Source organism: Manacus candei, unplaced genomic scaffold (assembly GCF_025592945.1).
Source record: "Manacus candei isolate 608988 ecotype Guabito, Panama unplaced genomic scaffold, ASM2559294v1 h1tg000103l, whole genome shotgun sequence".
Classification (NCBI taxonomy): Eukaryota; Metazoa; Chordata; class Aves; order Passeriformes; family Pipridae; genus Manacus; species Manacus candei.
The window spans coordinates 700,590-721,677 of NW_026138151.1; the positions used below are offsets into that span (position 1 = coordinate 700,590).

The 21,088-nt window shown below is 39.9% G+C and overlaps 1 protein-coding gene across 4 annotated transcripts in view; it reads left to right on the forward strand.

Moving 5' to 3' along the window:
• ADGRD1 (adhesion G protein-coupled receptor D1) overlaps nt 1-21,088 on the forward strand; it is a 136,882-nt gene that overhangs the window by 26,621 nt on the left and 89,173 nt on the right. For all 4 annotated transcript variants that reach the window (XM_051769134.1, XM_051769135.1, XM_051769136.1 and 1 more), the window contains one exon: nt 1,462-1,603. In XM_051769134.1, coding sequence (XP_051625094.1) covers nt 1,462-1,603 — 142 coding nt within the window. The remainder of the gene's footprint in view (nt 1-1,461; nt 1,604-21,088) is intronic.

Here is a 21,088-nt window from a genome sequence, read left to right on the forward strand (position 1 = left end):
TGTGCTGTACACACAGATGACTTCTATTTTCAGACTACATAAATAGCACTTTCTAAGGGGAGTAACTTTTGATTCTTTATAAAAAAAAAATTGAAACACAGCAATACTTTGAGCCCAGTTCTGCTCATGTACAGGTTGTGTAAATCTGCCATCTCACATCCAAGGCCATGGTGAAGAAAGGCTTGTGCCTTTTCTGCTTTTGATGAAGATTTATTTCACACTTCAAAACTCACCAAACTCTCTGAAATTAAAACACCAGATAAAGGGTGTGGAAAAAACACTTAATCCTTGCAGGAGAAATCTCAAAATGTCAGATAAAGGTTTGAACATTATTAGTCCTTCTCTGAACTTAAACTTTTCATACAAGAGGAGGCAAATTCTACCCTCAGATGCTGGTTGCTGGGAGCAGAAGTAATCTCTGATACTGATGGGTTTTTTAAGGTCAGAAGGAAGGACTGGTGCTTGGGGCTGTGCTAAATGAGTTCTGTTCCATTTGACCCTGCCAAGGAACTCAGGGTGGTTATTTGAATGTCTGACATGACTTTTTCTCTTGTTTCCTGAAAGCAAAATAAGAAAGCATCACAAACAGGTGGCAAATGTAAATAAAGTGGCTTTTAAAGTACTTTGCAAGCCAGCTCTTTCCAGTGGTGGGCTGTGTTTGCAAGCCTATGGTGGTGGTTAATTTACTTTGGCTCGTATTTCTCACAGTCAATACCATTCTTTCACGTGCTCCAAAGGTGGATGACAGAGAACATTTTACTCTTGTACAGTTTGTTACTGGTAGGGTAAAAAATTTTACCCTGCAGCCAAATGGATCTCAGTCACACCTAAATGTGCAAAAATGCCAAAGTCATAAGTTTTAGCTGAAAGCAGAAATAAGAGGGTTCTTATGTAATGCAAAATTACTTCAGACTAAAAATAAATGTATTACCTGGACAAATCAGATATTTAGTCAAGTTCAGCTGTTTGTATTGTGACCTGACTTATTCTCTAACAAACCTAACTGGACATAATCAATTTTCCAAAGTAAAGCTGTAAATTACTTCTAAACATATTCCTGTGTATATATTTATATGCATTATATGTGTGTGTCTTACACACTGATGTGTGTCTTTAGTCAGCCTGAAACCCCTCACAAGTTTCCTCCTCACTTAGGTTGCTTTCCTGAGAGCATTTTTAGATTCCTTCATAGGATTCTCCCTAATTACCTAAAGCACTTTGAGCAAGGCTAAAAGCAAGAGAGGAGCAGAGTGAAGGGATATTTAATGATGCCAACTCTCCAGGTTGTTTGTTCCCTATACTATGGCTTCTAGTCCTGTAGGACCTGTAGGATCTCACTCTCCTATAGAAATTAACTGGCTTGAATGGAAAAAGGAGATCCCATGTTCCTTTGTTGTGGGTGTTGTGGATGAACTAAAAAAAAGTTCTTCTTCTTCTTTAATATATTTGCTTCTTCCCAAGGATTGCTGAAGCTGCTGCCTACAAAGGTTATATGATCTCAGCGACCAGTTATCTCATCTCTATCAAAGTGGAACCTCTACCCAAGTTGTCCCACAATCTGTCAGGATCTCCTCTCATCACCATCCACCTCACCCACAAATTGGTAAGTGAAATGCAAACTACCAGTTTAGGTCACAAAACTGTTCAAAACTTCGGTGCCCGTGGTGACTTTTTTGTATTTTTCTCATAATTTCTGTGGGCATTTTTTTTGTAGCAATTGAGGTGGTGTTTGTGGCTACAATATGATGTTTTTCCAACCACTGTGAGTCCTGTCTCCATCACTGCAAAAGGCTGATTAGTGCACGTGTTGTTGAAGAAGGTGAAGTGACAAGTGCAGCTTTAGGCCTTTCTGTGTGTGCTGCTCTAAGGGTGTGTTTGCTGCCTGCAACAGAGTGGGATAAATTGCTTTTTTCTCATTAGAGTGGCCAAAACCAATTCATTCGTGGTTTTTGCTTTTGCTCTTAATCCACACTGAGATAACTGAGGGGTTCTGAATGAATACAACCAGAGAAGGTATGTTGGGCAGAGCATCTCCTGGGTAGGAGTGGAGCAGGTTCAAATCCCTGCTCGAGTCTGAACTGCCCTTTCTAGAGAGCAGAGCTTTCTGAATCTGAGACTAAGAGCCAAGAAATATGAGAATCTGAGCAAACTTGGAGAAAAATTTGAATAAAACTGCTGAGTTTCAGTAAGGTGTTTCAGTTTCCCCAAATCAGCACATTCCAGCAGGAAACTGGAATAATAGCTGGGTTTGTTTGCTCTTGGAGGGAGAGGTGTCTCTTTGTCTTGTCAGTGGAATGGAGAAGAGTGGAGTTCAAACTGGCAAGAGGAATGCAGCATCTCTGACCCACTTACAGCATCGAATGGAAATGCAAAGGAAAGATTTCAATTCTTAAATGTTTCCTAGAAAACACCTCTTAGATGTTCTTCGAAGTGCTGAATCATGTTTTTCTTCCATTGACTGTTTTTGAGCCAGTTTGTCTTCTTGCTGTTGGCCTTCTGATGAAGATGGAGTAAGCTACAGGAAGGAAATGAAAAATCCCCAAGGGACAGGAGTGAAGTGTGTTGTTTTGCTGACAGTTTTTTGCAAATTGCACTTTGCTTTATTTATCCAGGCACCTCCTCGTGCTGTAGTTATCATGATTTACTAGGAGGTTGTTAAACAAACCCATGGGTTTTTAATTTTCACTGTTAAGATGGCTTGTACCATGGTATACAGATAGAAATGTTGCCTGTTCAGGTGTGACTTGGGTTTGGTTTGTGGCATTTTTTGTGTGTGTGTATGTGTGGGGTTTTTTGTTGTTGTTGTTGTGAGGGTTTTTTTGGTGTTATTATTTATTTTTTTTTGTTATTATTTATTTTTTAAAACTCTTGCAGAAGTTGGGGAAACATCCTATTCCAATAGCATTGAAAAAGTAGCTCAGCACTGTTCAAAGTCAGTCAGGGAAATACATTTATATTTAAAGTTCTGAGAATTTCGAGGCAGGAAGCATTTCTAAATGTGCAGAGAGCATGATCTTGAATTCTGCCCAATAAGCTGTGCTGGGATAATGACTGTGTTAGATGTTGCTCTTGGGCACAAAGCCCTGAAAGGAGATGGGGAAGGCACAGCAGGTTCACCCCTCTGAAAGATGGGGAACTCTTTACCTTCTTATTCACTGCCTGCAGCAACAATCTGCTGCTGGGTTTTACATCTTATTAACTGCACAAACCTGTAAGTTTGGCTGAAGCTCAAGAGATGCAAGAGATACTTTCTCCACGAGTAGGGTTAGAAAAGTCAAAGTCTCATTGTTTCTTTTTTCCCCCTCAACAATCTGTGGACTTTAATTAAAAGCTGGACTACATAATCATTTTCCCAGTGTTTTTGAAAGCAAAATTAAATGTAAGGGTGGGAGGTATTTTATGTGCTTGTTTCAGAACCTTATTTCAGTGTTACCTGATGGTGAAGCACTTTGTTGATCTCCTAACTGGATTTCTAAACTCCCTTTTAAAATTCCAAATGCTAAAAACCTTCAAGCACCAAAATGTTCTGAAATCACCAAACGTGTTCAATCAGAAAATCTCTTTTGACATTATAAAATATTTTATTTAAATGGTGGTTTGCTGTATTTAATATCTATTGATTTCCCAGTGAAGAAATGTAATTTATCATTGGAATAGCTGTTTAAAAAGAGAACCTGGCATACAAGTTTGTAAAGAGAATTAATAAAGCTATAAGATCAGGGCAGTGGGAATACATCTAGTTACCTACTCTGCTTTTTTTGTGAATTTGCTTTAAAAAAGGGCATTAACCAGTGAGGAATATGCCTCTGGGTATCTTATGTATGGATTCTAAATTCTCTGAGTAATCTTTAGAAACAAAGTTATAGTGTAGGTAGAAATACATGGAATATTTGTCTGTGGGGAAGAGGTGTAGTAAGGAGTTGAGCAGAATGTGTGCAGCTCTGCTGAAATGGGATACACACTGAATTTGATAGGAAAACTGCTTGCTTGCCTCTGACACCTGTGGCTTTGAGAATATAATTTCTCTTCTGGCTTTTAATTAATGGGGAGGTTTAATATTAAGGAATGGATGAGCAGATTATTCCAGTTATGTGGGAGTGTGGCAGCAGTGGGTTAAATCTGTTCTCTTTTACGCTGCTGTGTCTCCAGTGACTTCCATGGAATAACTTTGAACGATATAAATTTAGACAATTTACTTATGAATTTACTTAAGCAAATTACTTAAGCAAATTTACAGAAGTCAATTCAAGGGAATTGACTTAAGCAGATTGGGAAATGACTCCATGTCTCTGGAAGCTTTCATATGATCCCAGCACAGATCCTTTCTTTCCCACTACATATGATTTCACTCTGGAGTGGTTTCATTTGGCTGAGCATGATCCCCTCATGAAATAAAAGTAGAATTTAAAATGTAAAAGAAATTCTGGCTGCAAAATCACTGTGTTAGGTGTGTGCTTTAAAGAGTAGCAGTCAAGCTATTTATCTAAGTTTATGATTGAATAGTATGATTAAACTGAGAGCATAAAATCTGGCTTACAAACCTGCTTTATCCATTAAAATACTGCAGTAAGGGGAGAAACATTTGAATGTTTGTCTGTTCCACATAATGTTCTCAGTTTAACAGAGGAAAGCACAATAAGAAAAAATAAAGAAATGCCAAGTCCAAACAAACAGTTTTTCTTTATTAATTTTTAAGTTTGAGTCTGACTTTTTAATTCTTTTTCTTCTAATGCGTATAGGAAAAACGCCAATCATTTAGCAACAGGGGGAAAAAAATGGGAGTAAAGTAAACCATGTCTATTTTAGGAAGTAGTTACAAAGAAAATGCCTGTGAACTGAATATCACCTCTTGAAACAAAACTTCACAGAGCATTTGTCATTCTGCAGCTCAACCCATGGTTAGTTAAATCTCCTCCTAAACAAGGATTCTCTGGGTTTCTCTGAAATTATCTGCATTTCTTACATAGCTCTTGGGAGCTCGTGAGATGATGAAGTTTCTTGTTTTGAAACATGAGGCGATGCAAAGTGAGGCTCCTGTCTAATCAATTAGGTAAGAATACAGGGAATATTTATAAAATACATGTTAATGCTTCCTTTTCCAGAGAGCACCAAGGGGCAGAGAGCACTGAGGGGGACAGGCTGGAGGCTAAACTGGAGCACAGGAACTGAGAAGTCACCTCCTAGTTAATACACAGTTAATTTATGTGTTCAAGGACCAGGGAGACCAAACTGCAGACTCACCTCCATCAGAAAAGGACATCAGTAATTACAGCCATTAGGCCTCGATGTTCAGGCTCACAGCTCCATTCTCATGGGACCAGTATTGCTGGTTGACTTTCTCTCTATCAGCAGAGCAGGCAGAAAATTTTCTGGTCGAGCTTCCATTAGTGAAAAATGGTTTTCTGACTTAAAATGGAATTTTTCATGATTCAGGATGAATAAGTCATCACATTATTTTTTTCACAAGATTAAAATATCACTTGTTTAAATCCTTCTTATGAAGAAAAGACTCTCTGTGGATAGGATAGATATGTATGTTTTATTACTTATAATATTTTAATCACCACTATTCTGACAACACTTTATTTTGTTGCAAAGTCCCCAAAACCTCTTTTTCTGTTACTCTTTCTTTTATCTTATGAAACTATTAACAGCTTGAGAAAGATTGTTTTGCAAGAAGTCTTCATCATCAAGGATTTAGAATTAACTTCTTTGCATGAGAATATAGAGTGATTAAGTGTTTTATTCTTTCTACCAGTCTGAGGAAAATTTATCCACAGTGTCTCCTTTTATGGCACAGTGACATAGCTGGGGGTGAAAAGCAATTCTCACTTTCCTTCTCTGTAGATATGACACAGCTTTTCCTGTGATATTTGGGCATCATCAAGGGCCTTTTTGCTTGAGACTTTTTACAGATGGAAGAATTACTTTAATGGGTCTTTTTAATGACTGTCCCTTCCTTTCCAATGCTCAGGGGGGCAAGAGGAAGAGGAGAGGGAACCAGCAGTACTTTGTGACACTGTATAGACTCAGATCTGTTGTCACCATGCTGAGCTGTTTTATTAAAAGTAGGATTCTAAATCTCATTGAAGATTTCATGTTGTTGATTCAATATTTGTCCCAATACAGCCTTGCAGGTCAGCACACACCTGTGCAGAGAGAGGGGAGGGCTTTCTGTCTTTGTACATATTGTTTTCTTTCCAGAGCTTATGTGAAAAACTATCAAAGGCTGTAATTCAAGAAAATCAAGTTCACTGGCAGTATTGACTGTAATTGCAGGACATTCAGTGTGAACACTGAATATATACATTTCTCTTTATCAGCAAAACTTTGTCTGAATTAAGTCCTCTAAGAGACAGAAGTTGATACACTAAGTAACAATAGTTAGTTGTTATTCAGGAACATTTCAGTGACACAGACATGTTTTTAACTGATTTAAAAAGTGATTATGCCCTGCTCTTCAGCAGCTTGGATGAACTACTGTCTCCAGCAAAAAAAAATAACAGGAATCAACTCACACCTTCAGTGTGTGTGGGAGGATGTGAAGACTGATGGTAGTTTGTAGCTGGAGACAGCTTAGTCTTGACCTGTCCAGATGTTTTGTAATGAGGCAACAGTACATTTTGTAAAATGATTATCTGAAAAAAAAAAAAAATTTCTGTTTCCAGCAAGATGTTTTTCGTAGCAGGAGCAACCAGAGAAGAATTAACATTTCGCTTGTGCGATCCAAGAAATTACAGCACGGGGTAGAAATTCAGAAGAGATGAATGTCAAGGCTGAAATGCAACACAACATGCTCTGGAAAAAGTCAGAGGAGGCGACAGAGGAAGAAATGGTGTCAAACTGCACCAATATTTTGTAAAATCCATATGGTTATGTAGCACAGACCTTGGCTTTTGACCATGTTGAAGTCACTTTTTGATTCTCTGGGGGCAAAGTAGCTACAAATTCTTGTGTTTCCTGACAAGGCAGCTGACTGTCTTTCAGCTTATAGAAACAGCAGCTTGGTATAAATCCAGGCCTGCTTGGTGCAGAGAGGGCAAGGGACTGCCTCAGGTGATGAGACAGAAGGGGAGCAGTCACACCCTGCATGGAGCAGCAGAGCTCACTGCTCTGGTGATCCCTGGCTGTTGACTGGCACTGGAGAGAAAATTGCTTTACATCTAGAAGAAAACTTTTTGTACTCTACTTTCAAACCAAGTAGTTTTCTCCAGGGGTTTGTTTTGTCTTTCCTCTTTGCAGAAGGGGGACGTGCAGCTGCAGTTTTGGAGGGCTGTAAGCTCCTGGCTGATGCACCCTGTGTGAGAGGGCCTCACATGAAGATTAGATGCAAATTGGGAATTCTTAATGCAGCTGGTTTCCCCCCAGATATATTTGGGGAAATGCCACTTTAAATATTTGTTTGATTCGGGAGAAAATGCATGTTTTACTAAGATACTACCACGTTAGGACTAATTTAGCATTGTTCCCTCTCAGTCCTTTGCTCTGTGTGGTTCACTTTAACAAACACAGTGCTTGGGGAATTGTCTGCCTGACCACGAAGTGTTAATCTCTCCTGCCATATTATTGCACTGAATCATTCAAACAGCTGCTTCCCTCCTCTTTTTTGAGGAGTTGCTGGTGCTCTTTGTTCCTTTCTGCCATGAATGCTTCCCATCAGAACCCCACTGTGACCTGCTTCCTCTGTGCTCCTTTCTGAGCACTCCATCAGTGGAGCTTTAGCAGCTTCTCCTTTTAATCCCATCTCATCTTCTGTAATGTGACTTTCTCAAACCTCCAGAATCAGGAGTCCTAGGAGAGCATCAGCATTCATTGTAGTTCAGCCTGAATGTCGGGGAAGAGCCCTCCTGGGGCTCTCCTTGGGAGGTGGTAAAGTACCAGGAAAAGATAGATCTCTTCTCTTCTCTTCTCTTTCTCTCTCTTCTCTTCTCTTCTCTTCTCTTCTCTTCTCTTCTCTTCTCTTCTCTTCTCTTCTCTTCTCTTCTCTTCTCTTCTCTTCTCTTCTCTTCTCTTCTCTTCCTCTTCTCTTCTCTTCTCTTCTCTTTCTTCTCTTCTCTTCTCTTCTCTTCTCTTCTCTTCTCTTCTCTTCTCTTCTCTTCTCTTCTCTTCTCTTCTCTTCTCTTCTCTTCTCTCTTCTCTTCTCTTCTCTTCTCTTCTCTTCTCTTCTCTTCTCTTCTCTTCTCTTTCTCTTCTCTTCTCTTCTCTTCTCTTCTCTTCTCTTCTCTTCTCTTCTCTTTCTCTTCTCTTCTCTTCTCTTCTCTTCTCTTCTCTTCTCTTCTCTTCTCTCTCTTCTCTTCTCTTCTCTTCTCTTCTCTTCTCTTCAACTTTCCTCCATTTATAGGAAAGTGCTCCTATAGAAAGTCCTCTTGCAGTTCAGGAAGTTAGGCACAAAGTTAAGGAACATTTTCCTTTGAGTTTTTAATGAGGCAATGGGACTTTTGCCCCTAAAATGTACCCTGAACGTCATCCTTTTTCTGTCTTTTTCCTGGCCATGCAATATCCTGAACTTTGTTTAACATCATTGCTGATAAGAAAATAAACTAAGGGAAGAAGCAATTCCCATTTGTACACAAATATTAGTGCTACCACGAGAGAGACAAATCAATGTGGAGCCAATTTATTTTTATGGCAAGTTAAGTGTTGACTAATTTATATATTGACTGAGGAGAAAGGGTGACTCTTGCCCACACCTGCAGGTATAATTTTTCACTGGAGGGGCTTTGACAGAAAGAACTTGACTAAAATACAATTAAAACTGTGACTCTGGCAGGATGTACCACAGTTAAGCAAAAAGAAAAAAATAATAATAAAGCCTGTAATTTAAAAATCAATGCAAAGTTTGGCACTTTGTTACACCAGTTAAGTCCTTGCTATAAAGAGCAAAGGAAATCCATTGAGTTCACATGAGAAATGGACATAATTGCAGCTAATTTTCTTGCTCCTTGGCAACCTTAAAACGCCAGTAGTCATTATGATGAAATACAGCATCTCTTAATGATACAGCAATAGTTTTGTTAATGTTATGAACAGAAACATCCCAGGACTTATTTTTTCTCATAGGAATCCATTCCAAAAAGACCTAGAAAGGTGCAGCTGCAAAAAAATATAGATTTTCGTTAAGCACATTGAAGATGGGCTGCTGTAAGGATCAGGACTGCTTTGTAATAAGCTGTAATTCATAGAAGGTTTAATTTCCATGTCAGAACAGGAAAACCTTTTAAACCTTTGGAGGCACAATACTTTCCCTGTGTTATCACTCATTTGCTGTGAAACAGGTCCTCATATTTCTTTGTAAATGAGTCCTTTGCCTTTGAGGTGGATATTGCAACAAGAGTGAGGGTTTCACGAGGTGATTGAGTGTTTTTGGATGCATGCAAGTAAAGTTTGCTTTCAATTTGGAGTTTACTTGCTGAGTTTTATTCTTTGGGTATGTGGGTAATTTTATATGCAAGCTTCCACTTAGTAGCTATAAAATTACCTCTTGCCTAAAGAAAATAACCACTGGTGACTGGAACCAACTGTTATCAATCTATGGCAAAAAGCATCTGCTTTTTCTCTTTCAAATCTCTGCTTGCAAGTGACAGGGTATCAGCAGTTGGAGCTCAGTCAATACCAAGCAATAAACTCCAAAAATCTTGCTGACTTACACACCCAAAACTGCATTCCCCAGTCATCCTGTTTTACAGAACTGTGGCATCTTGTGCTGCCTCACTCTGCCTTTGACTGAACATTTGTCATAATGGAAAACAAAATTATGGGGTTTATATTTGACATGATCAAACCTGCAATGCAGAGTTCTGTCCCAGGCATGAGCACAATTCTTAAATTCAGTTTAGTTCTCCTGTTTAAGTTCCCCATCAGTGACTAAATCCTCGAGGAATCCTTTCATGTGGGGATGGCTTGTTACAGGAGTTCTGTCCAGTTTCACTACATTTAATGAACTGTCAGGGTTTCTGCTATAAGACCTTGTGTTTCTTTGGACACTGTTAATACAGACAGATACATATTTAAATGCTAAGAAAAAAACTTGCTGCAGAGGTGAAGTGGACAACATTCAGATGTTAATGACTTTGATGTATAAAACAACAAACAGAAAAGTGAGAATAACACCCCACCAGTCCCTAATCCCCACGGTGAACATGGATCCTGTAAAATCTCTCCTGGTGAGGCCAAGCTGGTTTGAACTGGCACAAGGCGGCCGTAGCATTTGAAATTTCTGGATTCAAAATGCCCAAATCATCTTCTTTTTGGTTTGTTTTGGGTTTTTAAAGGTCAGAAAGAGTTGTGCTGATTGAGAATTTCAAAGTCACTGGAGTCAGATGCTTGGAGACAGTATGTTTTCCCAGCTGTTTTGTAATAAGACCTATTAAATATAAAGAGTAAAATTCTGATTTAATTATGATCTGTGCTAGAACTGCTGACTCCCATGGGGCCAAGCTTTCAGTTCTCACTCTGATGGTGATCTAATGTTGCTTTCAGACTGGTACAGTCCATTCCTCATTATTTTTAACAATTTGAAGAGAAAACAGAATCAAATCCAAAGACTGAAAAAGAAGGTTTGTTTCAGATACTTCGTCTGCTGATTGTACTGGCAACCAGTGTTTTTTTAAGTGAGCAAAAAAATCCAATACCAATACATTGCTAGCTCTCCATGAGCTACATCTTGAATAATCCACATAAAAGCAAAAGCAGAAAGGACTTTTCAGATCCTCTGGACACATTGCTTGAACTCTAGGCGGGTTCAGCTCGGTTTGTTTTCCTGGTCAGTGTGGTTAGCAGCCAAATAATTTACTGTGGTGGAGGGAGATTTAAGGAAGATGTTCTTGTCTGGTGTCCTTCTAACATCTAGACTTTCCTAAGCTACTTGGTTTTTTTCTGCTGTGTTCTCACATATAGCAATTAAATCAGAGTAGAGCACATACCTGAGCACCAAGAACTGCTCTTAAACCAGTTTTCTGTGTTGAACATGGCAGGTGGTTCTGCCTCTCAGAGATACCACTTGTTGCACAGGTCAGGTCCTGGCAGATAAATAAATGGGCCTGCATTTGTGAGGAACAGAGCAAAGGCTCTCTGTACAAATAATTCCTGAAAATGCAAAGCTCTGTCAGCACTTTGCATAACAAGTTGAGAGTTCACTACAAAATTTCTTGCTAGTTATTGACCTAGTTATTACTGCTTATTACCTCACTGCTGAGGTGCCACCTGCAACCCTATTTAATTTGGGATTTAGTGCTTTCAGGAGTATAGGGTGTGACTAACCTGCTGCACCTTCTCCTTGAGTCACTCTGGTGTAACAGTTGCTAGTTTTTTTTGCACAAGTGGTGACTTCAAAAGGTTGGTGGTAAGTGTTGGGGGAGCTGGGCTGCTTTTATTAATTCTGCAGAGTTTGAGCTCTTTGGTGCTGCTCTTTTTGCCTTTTAGATTGTGGGTTTGCATTTCTTGTTCATCAGTCCAAGACATTATCACATGTTTTTATTGAAGTTCCCCATGGCTTCTGGAGTGTTTGCCCATGTTTCTGTGAAACCTCTTAGGCTCACAGGAATGATATATGTGGCATGAATGGACGATATTTAAAGGCACAGAAATAAGTGATACTTCACTCAGAAAATTGTAAATGTGCTAAATCTATTTTTGTCTTTCTGGTTTATGTTCTGGAAACATATGCAAAAATATGCTGGAAATGAGCAGGTAATGAAAGGCTGTGAAGGTGTAACGTGTTTGGAGAAGAATAGGGTCCCTTGCTTGTACTCTGGGTTAGAACATGTGGAAAGGCCATAAGCATTTCTTTTAATCCCTTGAAACACTTCTTTGGTTGGTTGGTTGGTTTTGGGGTGTGTGTGTCCAAAAGAGTACAAGAAATAGATGGATATGGATAGTAACAGGAAATTTATTCCTTTGTATGTGCTTCTATATCATAGATTATTTAAGCTTTTTGAACATGGAACTCCTCCATGTTGGCTTGCAGTTAAGAGGGATTGGACCAGGAACTTTTGAAAGTTGCCTATTGGCAGGTTACACACATTAGACATGAATGATGAATGTAAGGGAGTTCACTATGGTTTTGTGGAACTCAGAAAGTTTAGTTTATGATAATGAGGGTTGAAAAGTTGTCTTCAACTTTGCTGTTCTGGTGATAAAGAAATAGTGGGCAGTTTCCAAATGGAATGAATTTATAGTTAGGGTTTGAGGATTTAAAACTCTACAAGTCCACTTAACATATATTTATATCCTCTCCTCCCCTTTTAAATATTCCCAATTTCTGCGGGCAAATGTGAATATTGCCTTGGACCACTGAGTGGGAAAACTAGAATATGTTCTGCATTAAGAGTAGAATCATCACAACCATAATAGTAAAGTGGGGTAGTTTGAGGGAAAAATAACAGTTATACAGTCTAATAGAGGCAAAGATTATTGCTCTGCTGCTGGTGATTAGCAGCGTTAGCACAGAAATAACTACACAGATTTTTGGAATTAATTGGACCCTTTTTATTACACTCCTGAGCTGTTGCATTTAACCAACAATGGGAAAACAAGGCACCTGCTCAGCAGTGGTGAGGGTGATCTCCTTTGCCTTTCCCCAGTGGAATTTCTCCAAGGCAAACCCGAAGGCAGCCGGGGGTGTTTGGCAGCTCCGACTGAACTAATGACAGGGCAGCGCTCGGGCTAAGTATGGGCTGTGTTACAGGAACATCGCCCACCTAAAACACGGCTTGCACTTCGTTCACACAAGATAAATAAAAACTTTGGCTCACAAGTAGCGTTAATTTTAGCTCAGAAAGGGCAGAGGAGTTGTACTTTGTAGGAGGCAGTGGATGGTAAATTTGTGGGTTTGCCTGTTCCCCTCCCCACCGTTCCCCAAGCAGATGAACTCCACTCCCTCTGTAGATAATGACATTAACAGCTCGTAATAAAAACTTGGACTTGTTGTTCTAGCAGGAAATGTGCAGCTGCTAAGGAGGGATTTTCCCTTTTTTTTAAAAAAAAAAGAAAAAAAAAAAGAAAGCCCAGTCCTTCCCAATTTAAGAGGCAACACAAGCTGGCTCAGCAGCGAGATTCCTATCGGGACAGGGCCAGCCAAGAGGAACTGCATTTCAGTGACTCACCCTGCAGCCAGCCCTGCATACCTTCCTCCTCTGCAGCGGCTCGCTATAAATTTCAGTAATCTCGGTCTGTCCAAGCTATCCTTTAATGACTAACATGTGCTCTGAGGAGGGGAAAGGGCGCTCGGGATGAAGGCAGAGCTCCTGCGATAACACATTGTTTGACAACCGGAGCATCACAGCCTGGGAGAGGCAGCACAGAGTGCAGCAAACAGGTTCTAGGGGGGATTACTCGAGTGGTTTGAGTCGGGCACGGTGCCAAGTCGGGTGTTAGGTAGTGCTGAGCAAGGAGAGATAGAAGATGTGGAAATCGTAAATAGAAAAATCCCATTAACAAATAAAATTGAAAGATATTTAATTAATTCGCCATAAAAACGTTGGGTAAGTTTAAAGTTCTAATTCAGAACACTAACTCGGTCTTAAAAAAACAAACAGAACAAACCCCCTTACATTTTCCCTTTTAATTTCTTTCTTTTCATGTTTTTTTTTTTTTTTTTTTTTTTTTAAATTTTCTAAACACTTTTTTTCCTTTGAGAATTATTTTTCTCGGGTCACTGGATTTTAACGTTTTGCTTTTATTTGTTCTTCTGGGGTTAAGTGGAATTGTTTCATAAGTATTTCTAATGCAAGGGGCCATAGAATATGCTTTATGTAAAGATCAGTTTGGAAATCCTCATAAAGATAAGTATAGAAACTAATGTCTCAGGGGCACAGGTACTTTTAATTAAAAATCTACTGGTTGATTTCAGAGAAATCAGAAATAAATGCATACTTAAAATAATAGTTAAAATAAATTCTCAGGTTTAGTTAGAGCAAGTCTAATCTGGTCAACTGGTAAATTTTTTTTTTGCTTGTCATGTCTGTATCCTAATTTAGTCATTTTATAGCCTGCTATTTATATATTTATATGTATGACTAATGTTAAACACTGTATTGCTGTAAAACAGGCAGGAGCTGGAGTGCTGTCCTAGATAATGTGGGGCTTTAGCTGAGCCTGAATGCTTTGGTGGAAGGAAGATACAAGGATCCATCCTGGAATTAAACCACTGGCATTTATTTATTTTACATATGGTGCACTGCAGGAAGAATTTACAGGGTTAGGCTGATGAAATGTGCTTTGACAGATCATGTAATGATTTAGGGTGGAATTAATCCCTAGATGCTGGTGAAAAATGTTTAGTCACGAGCTTTTAGTCCAATGGAAGTCATTAGCTTCATTATTTTGCATTCATGCCAACCAAAGAGCTGTGAAATGAATTAATCCTGTATACTATGGCTAAATGTCTTTGTTCAGTGTAAGAATTGGTGATGTTACCAAAGGTTTGGAGGTTTTGCTGTGAAGTTCCCTCAGGACTTTCCCTCTGGATAAACAGGAGGAAGGGCAGGGGTCGTGTAAAGCATCAGGACATGTTGTCCCCAGGCACTGGGGAGATTGCTGTGATGTGCATTATAGGTTGGTACAAAAAGCTCCACAAGATCTAACATTTATTATTGCAGACCATTTATTTCAGACTGGCGTGTCCAAGCTTTGAAACTTTAACTGTTAAAGTCCAATTGTGTGATGAGTGGCAGGGCACGCTTAGAGAGGAGATCAAAATGTTCCCTTTCTTGGTCCTGTGACTGCAGTGTTGAGCCCTCCTAAACTGTCACCAAGGAGCTGTGACAGCTCCACGTGTTTCTCCTTGGCAAAGCAGTTGGGCTTTATGCAAATTCCTTCGAGGAGCAGAAATATTTACCTTGAAAACCCGCCAAGAGTCAGACGAAGTGTTGGTGGGGTAAGGGAGGCGTGGGCGAAGGGAGAAAATCATCCAGGGAGTAATTTCAGGCAGCAGAAGAAAATATTGCACCAACACCATTCCTGTTTCAGCACTTTGCTCGTGGGAGCAGGTGCCAGTGGGAGGTGAACAAGCAGAATTCAGCCTCCCCTGTGGGACTGAGGGCTCTGGCAAAGTGACCCAGTGCTGTCAGCTCTGGGGGGAAGCTTGGGGCAAACTTTTAACCTTTTGGGACAAAGCTTTTGCTGAGTGAGGTTCAGTCAGGCCCATTTATGACTGCACTGCTGGCCCAGCTGGCAGGAGGGGTGAAGGTGTGTCCCTGGACAGGCTGGATGCTCCTCACTGCACCAATCCATGTGGAATGTGCAGGATTCCAGCTCGGAGTCCCTGCAGCCAGCTGTGCCCAGTCTGTGTCTGACAGTGGAATTCCTGCCCTTAAACCCTGCTGGTGAGATGTTATCTGCCTAACAGGGAATTTTCTGCCTTACTTTCTTTTGTGGATTTCTCTTTAGCTGTTCAAATGTACAAGAGAGAAAGAGCAGCACGGGAATGGCCAGTTGGGAGGGATGAGATGGGATGTTGGGTGCAAATCATTCAGTTTAAAAGTCCCACACAATCCCCTGAAGGCAGCGTGGAGGCAACAAGCTCCTTTAAAATGTGTTATTAAGCCTGATTATTTATTTTAAGAAACAAATATCCTTATACTTATCTGAGTAGGTGATTTCACTTTAAATCATGTATTTCGCAGTTAACCACACAAACTTCAAACCCAAGTATATCCTGTGAACATAAAACCTGACAGAAAGAATTCCAATTAAAAATTTATTAAAAGAATTGCAGAGACTTAATGCTTTGTTGTGGTAAAGTCTGTACCCAAGGGAACAAAAGCACAACTTCAGTATATAGTGTATTTCTTTATTGTATATTTTCATTCTTCATAGTCTGCAGACTGTTGATTAGCTTTTACTTTCCTCAGCTTGAATATTTTGTATATCCCAGAACTAGATTTACATATTTTAGCTCATTCTTTGGCTTCCTCTTGAGGAAAGTTAGAACTCAGTAAATATTATTAAAAAAAAAAAGACCATAAATATTCTTCCACTTCAGAAAAAAAAAAGATTTTAAGTTTGCTTCCTGCAACTATCAACTAACCAGCAGAAAACAAATGTACTGGCAAGAATATTTAGCAGAGCAGCAAATTTTAAGTGGTTACAGAAGACTGTTCCTGGAAGGCAGACTCCAAAAAGCAAGCTGTCACATTTTTTCCTAGGTATCTACTATTTTTTTTGATGTGTTATACATATTTGCCTGACTCTGTCTTTGCTAATGACATGTCAAAACACTCAGGGATTTACTGGATTAAATACAGTGATCAACTGTATAAAGGCAATTAATCAATGCAAGGACTCTTTACTGGTGTTACTTCTCCAGGAGCTGCTGCTCACTCACACTTTCCTGCTGCACACATTTCATCCCTATCTTTGCTGGAGTGCAGGTCTTGTAGAACAGAATTTTATTACTTGATATCTGAGCTTCTATTTATTTCTCATCTATTTTCTTTTGGATCATCGAGGAATTTTACATTTCATGCCACAGCTTTTCTTGCCAAGTTTTGCAGCATTTATCAGTGCTAGCAAAGAGCTTGTTGGCTTCTGAGCTGGAGAATATCAAGCCAAAATGTTGGAGGTGAACTTGCTGCCCTTTGCACTCGATGAAGAGCAGACAAAATCCTTACTGGAGCTTCCAAGGGTCAGGAGGCAGGAACAGTCCAGTGACTGGGAGCTGGAGTTTCACTCACTGCTGTTCCAGTGGGTTCCTGTAGCAAATCAGAAAATGCAGATCTAAAAGTATTTGAGTATCCAGTTCCCCTCTCTTTGAGTGAAGCTTGCACCCGGTTTGGTTTGCATTTAAAGACCCGGGGCAGGGTGTGTTTGAGCAACACTTTTGTGTTTTAACATCCCCTAGGACTGACATCTCCCTGTTTGCTCCACAGCCCAGGCTGTGTGTGCGGTCAAGAAGAGGTGTTAAATCTTCCAGGAGATGATCCATCTCATGCCAAAGTGTTTGTTTAAAATGTTTTGGCTGAATTGCTCCTGTTTATCTGGACTGATAAGGGAAACTGGAGCGAGAAACATCTCGATTTGCTCAGCTAAAACCCCACCCTACTGTCTTACAGTTACACAGATCAGGACCCAGAGGGAAGTTCCCTGCTGTGAGCAATAATGTGAGGGGTGCAATAAGGATACATTAAGGAATTAGAGGTGCTATTTGTGCCTGGTGTAAAGACTACACAGATGATATATGGTGATTTATATTTGTAATGGTTCACACTTGATTACTCGCTGAGAAAAACTCACCCCATTTTGGATTTTCTGGAACGTGCAGTTTTTTCACCCTAAGGAATGCACTTGGAAAGATAGAAGAAAAAAAAAATTAAAAGGCAAAGATACTGAGACTATGAAAGTCCTTTATTTTTCCTCATATTCCTTCTTGCATGACTGAACCAGATTTTACGTTTTGATGACACCATAAATGTGACATTTCAGCCCAGAGCTACAGAGCCCTGAAAATAAAAATGTGTCTTGCAACCACTGATGGATCACTGACAGGGCTGGAGCTTCCAAACTAATGAGAGATGATGACAAGCCCTGCATCCAGATGAATTGTTTCAGTCTGAGCTGCAGCCTCTCTCATTTGTCTGACACTGTTCTTCATAGGACATTGTCCCACAGCACTGGGTTTGTGAGCAGCAGATAAAGATGTGTCATCCAGCTGTGGTTTGTGCTAAGTTACAGCATCCAGCACTTCTTCAGTTACATAACTCCAAATGAAAGGATCAGGGCTTGGATGCTGCTTTTTCCCCAACGTGAAGGACTAGGTAGGAGCCAGGCTGAGCCTGGGCAAGCCTGGCTTGGTGCAGATGGCATTTGGTCCTTGCAGAGAGGGAAGGATGAGCCCTGTGCCAAGTGCCACCTCCCTGTGTGTATTGCCTGGCTTGGGGGGTGGCTCAACCAGTTTAATTTAGGAGTAGGAGGGACAGTACAGACAGCAGTATTTTGCATTTTGTACACAATTATCTCCCATGACACACTGTCTGACAACTTCAAGAAAATATAGGCTAAAAATAAAGGTAAGTTTCAGAGTGGTAGTAAAAAAAAAAAAAGTGCAGCTGAAACATATGGTCTGATGAGAATCTAAGTACCTTATGTTTTGAGAACTAAATATATGAGCATATTCAAGTATACTCCATTTATTCTGCTCCAAGCTTTGAGAGCGTGGCAGAACGGCAGCTTTGTTCTCTATTGATGAAAACCAGGGTTACATTGCAAATCTTACTGGTAGCAAGACAAATGTGAACAGAAGAGCTGTGCTATGATCAGCATGTGGTGCAACAGCTTTCTACTCTGCCCCTCTCTGCCTCCTGGTTTGAATCTGTGCCTCCTGAGGAGGAACCCGTGGGGTGATGCTGAGGATGAAGGCTGGGAAGGGAGGCAGTTGCCCTCTTTGGGAGCAGGGAGATGGTTCTGGCTGCTGGCCTTGCTGGCCCCAAGCTGCCATGCAGATCAGTAATTTATGTCACAGTGATAATAGGTTGTGGTGCCAGTAACTTTTTATAACGCTCATAAAATTCCTTATTCCTGTGGGGAAACATTCCTCCAGTGTGGGCAGGAAAATGATCCCTTTCAGATGTCAGTGTGGACTTCTGCACTGAGAGGTTGCCAACTGTATATCAAGGTGACCAGGTTTTCTAGGCTCCAAGTCAAGGAGAAGTATTTTGGAGGAATGGAAGGAGGAGGAGTGCAGACCCCACCTGGGATTTTGTTACAAGCCTTCAGTCAAGCCAGGAGTCCCTTCCCCTTTCTTACATTTACATCCCACTCCTCTGTTGTGTCTGAAAAATCAGATCCTAAAAGACCACATCAAACAACCATCACAACCTGCTGTGTTATTTCATTTAAAGTCACTCTGGTTTATAATCTGATCCTTGCCCTACATTCCTTTGGTATAATCTGGGGAAGTATTTTCCAGGGTTCATTCTGTCCTGCTCGTGCCAGCTACAAAAACTCTAGATTTCAAAAAAAATGTGAGGGCTGAGGCAGTGCCTTCCAGCAGGGCTGTGCCTGGTGCTGCCAGGCCAGGCTGCTGAAGGAATGCACTCCATGGACAGCACCAGGCAATGGGGACGATTTTTCTCCTAAAAATGTTATCGCTGGGAATGTGTGTTGAATAAACTAAACAGCTCAAATATCACATCTGCTTAACTGTGCCAGGTCTGGGTGGGTCAACGGGTAATAATCTGCAGGAAAATATCCCAGCACCAACCCTTTAAGACCTAGTTTGGTTTCTGTTTGCTTTGTGAGAAGAAAGTTTCTTTTGAAATCCTTTCTATTTGCTGGTGTAACATATTAAAGGCTATCTGTGAAAACTTTAGGTTCCTTGCAGGAAGGTAACAGAGACACAGGAGTCTTCCCACTTTCAAGATTCCTCAGTCAGTCACTCAGAAATCTGTGCTCTCATTTTTATGATATTTCTAAGGTGGTGTTAAGCTTTTTTTCTAACAACCTGCTGAGTGATCTCCTGTCTTTTCAACCTGAAAAATAAACAGTTGCATTATTATTGCCATAACATATGTGCTTATTCCTACAAGTAAACACTGCAAAATAAGTAATTTTGGACTGAAAGCCTACAGAGACCTATATTTAATTTCTCCTACATAACTAGTAGCTTGAAGAGTAATGATCTTGATTCCAAGATCCAAACCATAACTTCCATCCTTCTGCTAGGTTTGATCAAAGATGCTGGGTGGGCTGTGATTGACTTCAGAGGATTTGATTTAAGCTGTTATGGATACAGTTTTTGAAACTCATGGAAACTTGATCCATGAAAGAGAATTGCTCTCTCTCTCTCTAATATATTAAAGAGTATGGAATTAAGATGTCATTGCAGTGACATCTGAGTAGGTCAATAGTCAAATAATACAGGTGATGTTCCTATTTTGTTACTACAGGTGTCAGTTCCTCACAGTTAATGTAATTACAGATTACACAGATCTCCTTAGTAATGTAATGTCTCCTCTCTGTTAATGATATTTGAAACAGCAGTGTGTCCTTGTGAAAAATCTTGTAAAATACTGTGCTTTGGTTTTAATTAAATGTTGAGTAACCTTTATCTTCTAAAAATCATGAATAAGTAAGGTATACACGATGTTTAATTTGAAATAGAAACAGCATCATTTTAGCACCATCTGTTTAAAGATACATGTTCATAATTCTTTACAGGGACGAGATCTAAGCTGGTAGATTGCTGAATTTTTTTGAGGCAAAGTATCTACAGAACAGCAACTATCAACCACCAGTTAGAATGCTTACTTAGTTCAAGTTAAGGGCAGAAATAATTAGAGCAGTGTGGCTCTAGACTGTCTTTATTTTCCTTCATAGATATGAGATTCCAAACCAGGCATTATGTCAGAATCTCTTAGCAATGAAAAACTTGACAAAGCAGACAAAAATTTGATTTATTAATAAGTCTTTATATTGCAGTACCACTGGCATTAAATTTCTTTTAGAGAGCAAAAGCAAATTAAAAAAAAAATAATGTATTTTTCTACAGATGCTATAGAATGGAATTAATCTCAGGAAGCAGCACATCATAAGGCTGTTAAGTTCATTGAATGTGTTCATCAGGAATGGCCACTGTACAGTGGCAGTCAAATGTAAATTAAAACCAGATCTTCAGAAATAAGTGCCTTGCCTAAATACAGGGTGAGCAGAAACAAGATGCTATTTTAAAAGCAATGACTGCCCCAAAAGGAATAAGGTAGGAATAGACTTAAACATGTCAAATTTCCTGACATTTGGAGTGCTGTGTTTAATATTTGCGGATAGAAAAGTTGGAAACTGAGCTGAAAATTCCAATGTTGTTGAGGGGTATTTTCGGCCCAACCTTTGAACAACCATGTAAAGACCATTTCAGCGTGAACCAGGTCCCATGTTAACAGCAAAACTGCATAAGAAACCCAATGGGCCTTAATCCTCTAAATTCTGGTGTGAGGTAGAGGAAGATTTTCTCTGGTCGTGTGTGGCCAAAACATTGGCCAAAACAAAGGTCTTTGTTCTGTAGCTGTGTTCCAAAAGATGTAGAGCCTCTTCCCTCCAAACCTGACAGCTGTTACTTGTGAAGAAACAAGACACTTGTAAAGTCTGTCTTAGGACA